The sequence below is a fragment of the Carassius carassius genome, chromosome 33 (assembly GCF_963082965.1).
Source record: "Carassius carassius chromosome 33, fCarCar2.1, whole genome shotgun sequence".
In the NCBI taxonomy this organism is placed as follows: Eukaryota; Metazoa; Chordata; class Actinopteri; order Cypriniformes; family Cyprinidae; genus Carassius; species Carassius carassius.
The window spans coordinates 1067676-1078865 of NC_081787.1; the positions used below are offsets into that span (position 1 = coordinate 1067676).

At 37.5% G+C, this 11190-nt stretch overlaps 2 protein-coding genes across 4 annotated transcripts in view; both read left to right on the forward strand.

The window, feature by feature from the left end:
• The window catches only part of LOC132113464 (uncharacterized), a 109672-nt gene extending 108258 nt beyond the window's left edge, over positions 1 to 1414 (forward strand). For all 3 annotated transcript variants that reach the window (XM_059521233.1, XM_059521232.1, XM_059521234.1), the window contains 2 exons: positions 828 to 929; positions 1013 to 1414. In XM_059521233.1, the coding sequence (XP_059377216.1) occupies positions 828 to 929; positions 1013 to 1089 (179 nt within the window). In that variant the 3' untranslated portion in view covers positions 1090 to 1414. The remainder of the gene's footprint in view (positions 1 to 827; positions 930 to 1012) is intronic.
• The window catches only part of LOC132113463 (uncharacterized), an 80689-nt gene that overhangs the window by 29409 nt on the left and 40090 nt on the right, over positions 1 to 11190 (forward strand). The gene's annotated exons all lie outside the window — the stretch shown is intronic.

Here is an 11190-nt window from a genome sequence, read left to right on the forward strand (position 1 = left end):
ATAAAGCGTGTGATCAGAGCAGATTCTGGGAATTACAGATTAACACTCTTTCACTCAGACGGCACAGAAACATCTAGAGATCTTCAAGTGATTGTTGAAGGTACAGAAACTCTCTCATCAGACTCATTCCAGTCTCATGTTCTCCAAAGATCTCACTCTCATGCAGATGAATCAGTTGAATCTCTGGGAAGGTTTTTATTCCTGTAGCACACAGTAAACACACTACAGACTCCAGTAATAGTTTGAGTAGTGTGGAAACTCAAGATTCTCCTGTGTTTGTCATGTGACTGTCATGTGTCCCTCCCTCCAGCTCCTATTGGCTCAGAGGAAGTGTCAATCATCTGCTCCTCCAGTGGGGTGATGAGGGTGTCCTGCTCCTCTGAGGGGGATCAGATCATCTACAGCTGGACTCTGAATGGAGATCCACTGATGGATGGAAACAGCAGCATTGATCTGGATGAGGGAACTGATGGAGACATCAGCTGCAGCGTGAAGAACCACGTCAGTCACACACTGAAGACCATTAGACTAGTCTGTCCTACTGGTGAGATTCTAATACATACAAGAGCTAAACATGGTACAAGTTTAACAAACGCACTACTGGAAACATGAAGGATGAGTTTGTTTTGTGTCTCACTGTTGTACAAGATTCTCCTGTGTTTGTCATGTGACATGTATTGCTAATCAACAACATTGATTGATTGATTGATTGACTGATTGATTGACTGATTGATTGATTGATTGATTGATTGATTGATTGATTGATTGATTGATTGATTGATTGATTGATTGATTGATTGATTGATGGATGTGTTTGTGTTGTTCAGTATATGTAGTGTCTGGTGTGTTTGTTCTGGTCTGGGGTTTCCAGCTGATGGTTCTGTTCGGTCTGTTAGGAGCTTTTCACATCTACATGAGACACACGTCAGGTGAGAGACATTTATCATCATCATTATAGATTTGACATGCAAATATTAAGAGTGTGAAGATGATGATGATGTGATGGTTTTAGGAAAGACAGAGGAAGATCAGAAAGTGAGAATGAGAAGATTTAGAGAGAGACATGAACACACAGCAGAAGATTCATGAGAGAAGCAGCAGATCTTCACATCTGTGAGAAATGACTTCAGAATCAGTTCAGCTTTCACCTGTCAACAACAGATCTTATATAAAACCTAGAGATTCATTAAACCAGGAGATATCAATTAACCAGGTTTTCTACAGTTTTAGTTATGAAGATTATTTTCTGGACAGCTGCGTTTGTAATAGTTTTATTGCTTATTTTATTCATTTGTCTCCACTCTTTGAATGAACTAGCAGTATTTTTATGTCATTATATGAATCTTCTTCTGTTCATCCGTGATCAAACTCTTTTATTTCTCTGAATCAGATCTGTCAGATTGTGAACTCTTTTTATGTTGTCACAGTTATGGACTTCTGTTCTCCTGTTTTTACTGAGTTTCCTTATTTGGTCATGTTCATTTGATTTGTTTAGTTAATAAATTAGCCTCACACCTCTTTATGTTTCTCCCTGATTACGTTCCCAGTGCTTAAATGTCTGTGTTCTCCATTATTCCTTTGTCCGCTATTGATGTTTGATCATTTGCATTTGTGTTTGGTTGTGCCCTTTCTCTCCAGTGGATTATTAAAATAACTATTTTGATATCTCCTTCATCGTGCGCTTTGCTTTATACACCAACACCTGTGTGTTTATTTTCACATTTCTGCTTCTTTAATGCTGTTTTTTTTACAGTTTCTGTTTAGATGTTTCATTTGTCAGAAGCTATTGATTTATTTCTTAGTTTTGGAGAGTCTGGTGTTTATAAACTAACTGTCTTTTCAGATTTCTTTTTTTTTTTTACATTTTTAATTTGTGCATTTGTAAATGGAGTCCGTTTTGGAAACATAATGCTTTGAAATAAAACTACATTTGCAGTCAACAGTCACAGACATATTGAATCTTTTTTATTATTTATTTTATTTATTTTTTACAGTCTATTAACATTTTAAGTAACAGGAAGCACACAATGTCATAAACAGAAATCAAATTAATTTTAATAATGAGTGCAACTGTAACTCTTGCTTCCCCTGCAGATGGATCTAAAACAAGTAAAGTGTGTAGCATTATTAGCCTTGCATTATTTTACATCATAACTTACATTATTCCTTTAGCAATATTTTGACACCAGTCATGCTTTCTCATCTTTCTTATGAATATGAGGATCGAGGAATCACAATTACTGATGATCACCATATCAGAGCAGATCTGTCATGCTGAGTGCTAGAAATGGGAAAAAAAAGAAAAGTGCTTGTACTCATGCTTTTAAGCCAAATACACGCTGAACAGAATAATTTAATGACATCTGGACATAAGTCACTATTCTCTCTGCAGTGTCTGATGAAATCAGCCATATTGTCTCTGCATTAGCACTGTTTTGAACTTGCTATTTGAATTCATTTACTGGATCCTTAGACTTTCCAGGAGTTTACCGGTTTCAAATTATGTAATCTTACAATTATGTAATCTTTTCATTTTTAAGGAATTATTTTCAATACAAAGTACTGATTCAAATTAGTAATCAATAATTAATTATTTTTATTAAATATTTTTTTTTAATTATAATACTCTATGCGCCTTTTTATTATACAAATCATTGCAAAACAAATTACAGAAAATTAAGTTTCTACAATATTGAGTATTAGCTTAGTACCTCCGTTTATGTGCATAAGACAAAATTTTCAGATAAATTAATACAAGACGTAGTCAACCAGACGGTTGGGGTTATATGATCATATTTTCTTGACCTGTTAAGGACTGCATTTTGGACTACCTGTAGCTTGTTTATTGAAGAAGCAGGACAACCACCTAGGAGTGCGTTACAATAGTCCAGTCTAGAGGTCATGAATGCATGAACTAGCTTTTCTGCATCAGAAACAGGTAACATGTTTCGTAGCTTGACAATGTTTCTAAGATGAAAGAATGCAGTTTTTGTAACATGGGAAATATGATTTTCAAAAGACAAGTTACTGTCGAACATATATATTTTAGACTGTAGAATAAGTAACAGTACATCCGTCTAGTACTGTCCCTGAGGAACAGTTCCACTCATTCTCTACCATAGGAGAAGACGAATTGTATAAACTTGTTAAATCATCTAAACCAACAAAATGTATGTTAGACCCTATACCATCTAAGCTCCTAAAAGATGATCTTCCAGAAGTCATAGATCCTCTTCTGACTATTATTAATTCCTCATTGTTATTAGGATATGTCCCCAAAACCTTCAAACTGGCTGTTATTAAGCCTCTCATCAAAAAACCACAACTTGACCCCAAAGAACTAGTTAATTATAGACCAATCTCGAATCTCCCTTTTCTGTCCAAGATACTAGAAAAGGTGGTATCCTCACAATTATATTCCTTCTTAGAGAAAAATGGTATGTGAGGATTTCCAGTCAGGATTTAGACCGTATCATAGTACTGAGACTGCTCTCCTTAGAGTTACAAATGATCTGCTCTTATCATCTGATCGTGGATGTATCTCTCTATTAGTTTTATTGGATCTTAGTGCTGTGTTTGATACAATTGACCACAACATTCTTTTGCATAGACTTGAACACTTTGTTGGCATCAGTAGAAGTGCATTAGCATGGTTTAAATCGTACTTATATGACCGCCATCAGTTCGTAGCAGTGAATGAAGATGTATCCTATCGATCACAAGTGCAGTATGGAGTACCTCAAGGCTCAGTACTAGGACCGCTACTCTTCACGCTTTATATGTTGCCCTTGGGAGATATCATCAGGAAACATGGTGTTAGCTTTCACTGTTATGCTGATGATACTCAGCTCTATATTTCTTCGTTGCCCGGTGAAACACACCAATTTGAAAAACTAAAGGATTGCATAGTCCATATAAAAAACTGGATGACAAGTAATTTCTTACTGCTAAATTCTGAAAAAACAGAGGTGTTAATTATAGGACCCAAAAACTCCGCTTGTAATAACCTAGAACACTGTCTAAGACTTGATGGTTGCTCTGTCAATTCTTCATCATCAGTTAGGAACCTAGGTGTGCTATTTGATCGCAATCTTTGCTTAGAAAGCCACGTTTCTAGCATTTGTAAAACTGTATTTTTCCATCTCAAAAATATATCTAAATTACGGCCTATGCTCTCAATGTCAAGTGCAGAAATGTTAATCCATGCATTTATGACCTCAAGGTTAGATTATTGTAAAGCTTTATTGGGTGGTTGTTCTGCACGCTTAGTAAACAAACTACAGCTAGTCCAAAATGCAGCATCAAGAGTTCTTACTAGAACCAGGAAGTATGACCATATTAGCCCGGTCCTGTCAACACTGCACTGGCTCCCTATTAAACATCGTATAGATCTTAAAATATTGCTTATTACTTTTAAAGCCCTGAATGGTTTAGCACCTCAGTATTTGAATGAGCTCCTTTTACATTATAATCCTCTACATCCGCTACGTTCTCAAAACTCAGGCAATTTGATAATACCTAGAATATCAAAATCAACTGCGGGCGGCAGATCCTTTTCCTATTTGGTGCCTAATCTCTGGAATAACCTATCTGACATTGTTCGGGAGGCAGACACACTCTTGCAGTTTAAATCTAGATTAAAGACCCATCTCTTTAACCAGGCATACACATAACATACTAATATGCTTTTAATATCCAAATCCGTTAAAGGATTTTTAACACCCTATGTACTTGCTACATCATTAGAAGAATGGCATCTACGCTAATATTTGTCTGTTTCTCTCTTGTTCCGAGGTCACCGTGGCCACCAGATCCTGTCTGTGTCCAGATCAGAGGGTCACTGCAGTCACCCGGATCCAGTACGTATCCAGACCAGATGGTGGATCAGCACCTAGAAAGGACCTCTACATCCCTGAAAGACAGCGGAGACCAGGACAACTAGAGCCCCAGATACAGATCCCCTGTAAAGACCTTGTCTCAGAGGAGCACCAGGACAAGACCACAGGAAACAGATGATTCTTCTGCACAATCTGACTTTGCTGCAGCCTGGAATTGAACTACTGGTTTCGTCTGGCAGAGGAGAACTGGCCCCCCAACTGAGCCTGGTTTCTCCCAAGGTTTTTTTCTCCATTCTGTCACCGATGGAGTTTCAGTTCCTTGCCGCTGTTGCCTCTGGCTTGCTTAGTTGGGGACACTTCATCTACAGCGATATCATTGACTTATAGTCGTTAGCAAACGTCATCGTTGACAAATAAATGCACAGACACTATTTAACTGAACAGAGATGACATTACTGAATTCAATGATGAACTGCCTTTAACTATCATTTTGCATTATTGACACTGTTTTCCTAATGAATATTGTTCAGTTGCTTTGACGCAAGGTATTTTGTTTAAAGCGCTATATAAATAAAGGTGACTTTGACTTTGACTAGTTGCAAACTGTAATCTACAAGATTCTGTGTAGTGTTTTTTGGTCCAATAAGTAATAGCTCTGTCTTATCCGAATTTAATTGGAGAATATTATTGGTCATCCAATCTTTAACATTTTTAACACACACTGTTAGCTTAGATAATTTAGAAGATTCATCTGGTCTTGTTGTGTACCGACCCGCTTCAAGCAGTGGTCACGCTGCTGCAAGACCCACTTACAGTAAGCAGTAAGTAAGCAAGTTATCAGAAGAAATGTCATATGTAACTATTACTACTTTGGCACAAGCTCAAGCTCTGTCACTTACAGTTTTTGATTGCTGATGTTTGCCAAAGGATAATTCTTGGACTTGTTATTAAGCCTATGTTCAATTCAAGTTAATTATCTAGTTCTAACCCTATGCAACAACACTATTTATTGTAGCAACAAGCTATAATTACCCGCCAACATGTGATGTTGAGACTTCCATTCACTCCTGGCTTCACTTGATCTCAAACGTTTTAACAACAAATACTCACAAATCAGGCAGCCAGCTTGACTTAATTTACACACAGTTGTATTGCACACAACATTTTGGTAAAGCCCCTCCACATCTCTGATCTTTTCTTCATAACATTCATCCTACATCCTGCTACCTGTGTGCCACCAACCCCTCTACTGCTTTTAGGTGAAACCTACGCTCCCTTTCAATCTCAAATCTTTTTCCACACATTATGCTCCTCTTTAATCACTTGTCTAGAAGATATATGCCCTCTCTCTTCCAGGCCGGCATGTGCTACCCCTTTTAATCCCTGGCTAGCTAATTTTCTTCATGAACATCGGTCCAAACTCAAGGCAGCAGAGAGAAAATGGCACAAATCAAAAGGTCAGACGGACCTTAGTATGTATCACATCTTCATATTTCCACAACAAGATCAACAGGGCTTAACCCCATTGCTCAATAAGCTTACATTAAACACTTCACTTGTAGATAGCCACAGACCTTTCTGTCTCCTTCCACTCATAGTACAAAACCTAGCTGATGGTTCTGTTCAGTCTGTTAGGAGCTTTTCACATCTACATGAGACACACGTCAGGTGAGAGACATTTATCATCATCATTATACAGTAGATTTGACATGCAAATATTAAGAGTGTGAAGAAGTCAAGTCACCTTTATTTATATAGCGCTTTAAACAAAATACATTGCGTCAAAGCAACTGAACAACATTCATTAGGAAAACAGTGTGTCAATAATGCAAAATGATAGTTAAAGGCAGTTCATCATTGAATTCAGTGATGTCATCTCTGTTCAGTTAAATAGTGTCTGTGCATTAATTTGCAATCAAGTCAACGATATTGCTGTAGATGAAGTGACCCCAACTAAGCAAGCCAGAGGTGACAGCGGCAAGGAACCGAAACTCCATCGGTGACAGAATGAAGAAAAAAAACCTTGGGAGAAACCAGGCTCAGTTGGGGGGCCAGTTCTCCTCTGACCAGATGAAACCAGTAGTTCAATTCCAGGCTGCAACAAAGTCAGATTGTGCAGAAGAATCATCTGTTTCCTGTGGTCTTGTCCTGGTGCTCCTCTGAGACAAGGTCTTTACAGGGGATCTGTATCAGGGGCTCTAGTTGTCCTGGTCTCCGCTGTCTTTCAAAGCAGTAGAGGTCCTTTCTAGGTGCTGATCCACCATCTGGTCTGGATACGTACTGGATCCAGGTGACTGCAGTGACCCTCTGATCTGGAAACAGAATGGATCAGGTTGCTACGGTGACCTCGGATTAAGAGAGAAACAGACAAATATTAGCGTAGATGCCATTCTTCTAATGATGCAGCAAGTACATAGGGTGTTATGGGAAGTGTTCCCGGTTCCGGTTTACCTAATTAATCCAGGCTAAAAATCCTTTAACGGATTTGGATATTAAAAGCATATTAGTATGTTATGTGTAAGCCAGGTTAAAGAGATGGGTCTTTAATCTAGATTTAAAATGCAAGAGTGTGTCTGCCTCCCGAACAATGTTAGGTAGGTTATTCCAGAGTTTAGGCGCCAAATAGTAAAAGGAGTTTTGAGAAAGTAGCGGACGTAGAGGATTATAATATAAAAGGAGCTCATTCAAATACTGAGGTGCTAAACCATTCAGGGCTTTATAAGTAATAAGCAATATTTTAAAATCTATACGATGTTTGATAGGGAGCCAGTGCAGTGTTGACAGGACCGGGCTAATATGGTCATACTTCCTGGTTCTAGTAAGAACTCTTGCTGCTGCATTTTGGACTAGCTGTAGTTTGTTTACTAAGCGTGCAGAACAACCACCCAATAAAGCATAACAATAGTCTAACCTTGAGGTCAAAAATGCATGGATTAACATTTCTGCATTTTTACATTGAGAGCATAGGACGTAATTTAGATATATTTTTGAGATGAAAAAATCGGTTTTACAAATGCTAGAAACGTGGCTTTCTAAGGAAAGATTTCAACTAAATAGCACACCTAGGTTCCTAACTGATGATGAAGAATTGACAGAGCAAACATCAAGTCTTAGACATTGTTCTAGGTTATTACAAGCAGAGTTTTTAGGTCCTATAATTAACACCTCTGTTTTTTTCAGAATTTAGCAGTAAGAAATTACTCGTCGTCCAGTTTTTTATATCGACAATTCATTCCATTAGTTTTTCAAATTGGTGTGTTTCACTGGGCCGCGAAGAAATATAGAGCTGAGTATCAACAGCATAACAGTGAAAGCTAACACCATGTTTCCTGATGATATCTCCCAAGGGTAACATATAAAGCGTGAAGAGTAGCGGCCCTAGTACTGAGCCTTGAGGTACTCCATACTGCACTTGTGATCAATATGATACATCTTCATTTACTGCTACGAACTGCTGGCGGTCAAGTACGATTTAAACCATGCTAATGCACTTCCATTAATGGCAACAAAGCGTTCCAGTCTATGCAAAAGAATGTTGTGGTCAATTGTGTCAAACGCAGCACTAAGATCCAATAAAACTAATAGAGAGATACACGATCAGATGATAAGTGCAGATCATTTGTAACTCTAAGGAGAGCAGTCTCAGTACTATGATACGGTCTAAATCCTGACTGGAAATCCTCACATATACAATTTTTCTCTAAGAAGGAATATAATTATGAGGATACCACCTTTTCTAGTATCTTGGAAAGAAAAGGGAGATTCGAGATTGGTCTATAATTAACTAGTTCTTTGGGGTCAAGTTGTGGTTTTTTGATGAGAGGCTTAATAACAGCCAGTTTGATGGTTTTGGGGACATATCCTAATGACAATGAGGAATTAATAATAGTCAGAAGAGGATCTATGACTTCTGGAAGCACCTCTTTTAGGAGCTTAGATGGTATAGGGTCTAACATACATGTTGTTGGTTTAGATGATTTAACAAGTTTAAGCAATTCTTCCTCTCCTATAGTAGATAATGAGTGGAACTGTTCCTCAGGGGACTTATAGTGCACTGTCTGATGCGATACTGTAGCTTCTCTGCTGATATACAGTATAAGTAATAAAACGAAACAAGACCTTGACCCTATAATGGAAGATGGCTCGCAGACATTTAAGATTGTACTGTATCTCCAGAAGGCAGGAACCAACTACAATGGATTACATGACCAAATCCATTTATTTTTTTATTTTGAACAAAACAATTTAAATATTTGATTCAATCCATTAAAATTTCCCATGACCTCCAGGAGATTCAGGTCAGACATGAAGCAGAGGCTGAAACAGGCTGCTGTTAGTATGGCAACAGGCTGGTGTTACTATGACAACAGATGCTGATGGAGACCTCGTGTGGTGAACCTGGGAAATGACAGAGATCTCAGTCTCATTTCAGAACAAACTGAGCTGCTTTATCAGCAGAAATGTTTTTACAGACTGCAGTAATCAGTGAGAGCTTTAATACACTTTCAAACCACAAATGCAGGCTTTACAATTGACATGATAAATATCCTTATGATAACTGGTTTATGTAGCTGTATATTTCACTCACAGCGCAGCTCATTTTTATCACTGATCATTCTGTGTCATACCTCACGGATTCAGACTTGGGTCAAAGTTGACCGAAGATATGCAAATCATGACAGATGTTCTCTTTAGTAGATGTTTGTCAGTCAGCAATGGTTTTATGGCCAATTTTTCATTGTGATTTATTATGAGACCTGCTATATTAAATATATATATATATATATATATATATATATATATATATATATATATATATATATATATATATATATATATATATATACATATTTATATATATATTAGTGGTGGGCATAGATTCATTTTTTTTAAATCTAGATTAATCTGACTGTAATCTTGGAATTAATCTAGATTAAAATGGCTCATTTGAATTCTGCTGAAGGCATTCAGAATATGTGTGCTACTCAAATAAAATAATGACTAAATGAACGTTAAGTCTTTGAGAACGGGTTTCTTAAGACAGGTGGTGCTTTAGACCAGGGGCTCATCTCCTGTTTCCAAAATGCATCACATTGAATTGAGTTGAATGCAACTGATTGAGAATGCTGTAAACGAATTCCACATTGCACAAGATGCATACAACCTTACGCCTGTTTCACACATAATCCGTCTGCAGTGCGTATGCGTTGCATATTTTTTTTACGCACCCATGTTAACTGATTCCAGCGTTCACGCGGTTGCGGCCCGTTAGTGTGTTCCAGGAGCGTTGCATCTGCAGCAGTGCAGCGATCGTTCACGTACCGAGTAGCAGACTGCAAATGCGTCCTGTGTGAAAGCACAATGAGTATGAGTCCGTGCTGCTTCTGCACCACATACGAACTGCACACGGACTGCATACACACTGCAGACGGATTATTTATGAAACAGGAGTGTGTCTTGTCGAGGTTTCCATTGGGAAGCTTCTTTAAAAAAATAAAAAATTCCCTGAAGCAAACCCGGCGGCTCCAGCTGCATCCATGTTAGCACGTCACGTTTGAAGTGGTAATTTCACAGTAGGCATACACACAGGTTTAAAGACTCGTTCTCGCCCCTTACAGTGCAATTCGGCTAGGTAGACATCCGCAGCTTGTTAATATATTAATAATAACTAATAACAGCTTGTTATTATATTAAGTAATGTCTTTTTGAAAATATAAAACTGTAGAAACATCAGTCAATGGAAAGTCCCCACCATAACAGAAAAGCACACACACACACACACACACACATATATATATGCGTGTGTGTGTGTGTATGTGTGTGTTAGCTATTTTTGTGTCCTTAAGCTAGGACACACCTTTGAATGATCTAAACTTCCTGTTTTCTCACAGCAACAGGACACTGTTCTTATAAATACACTGTAAGCTCTGATGAGTGTCTTCCAGTCTCTTATGGAAACATGTTGTAATATTAAAATTAGGGCTGGTAAGCGATAACATATTTTTATCTAATTAATTACACAATGTGCTGATTAATTAATTGAATTAATTCGCATCAAATTTGGAGAAATTACTCCCAAAAGATAATTAAAAGTCATTGTTGTGTAAAGCTTTAAACATGCATTACAAAAAGTAGGTTCAGCAAGAAATATTTTGTTTGATAAAATTGATTACATATAGCCTACGACCATGTGAGTAAATGATGACAGAATTGTCATTTTAGGTTGAGTGGACTATAACCTTAATGATTTATTTTCTTCATATTATTATTATTACTATATGGAATCATTTCTTTAATGAAATGATATTCTAAATAATAAAGTAAAACTGCCAGTAGTTGGTGGTAAATGTTT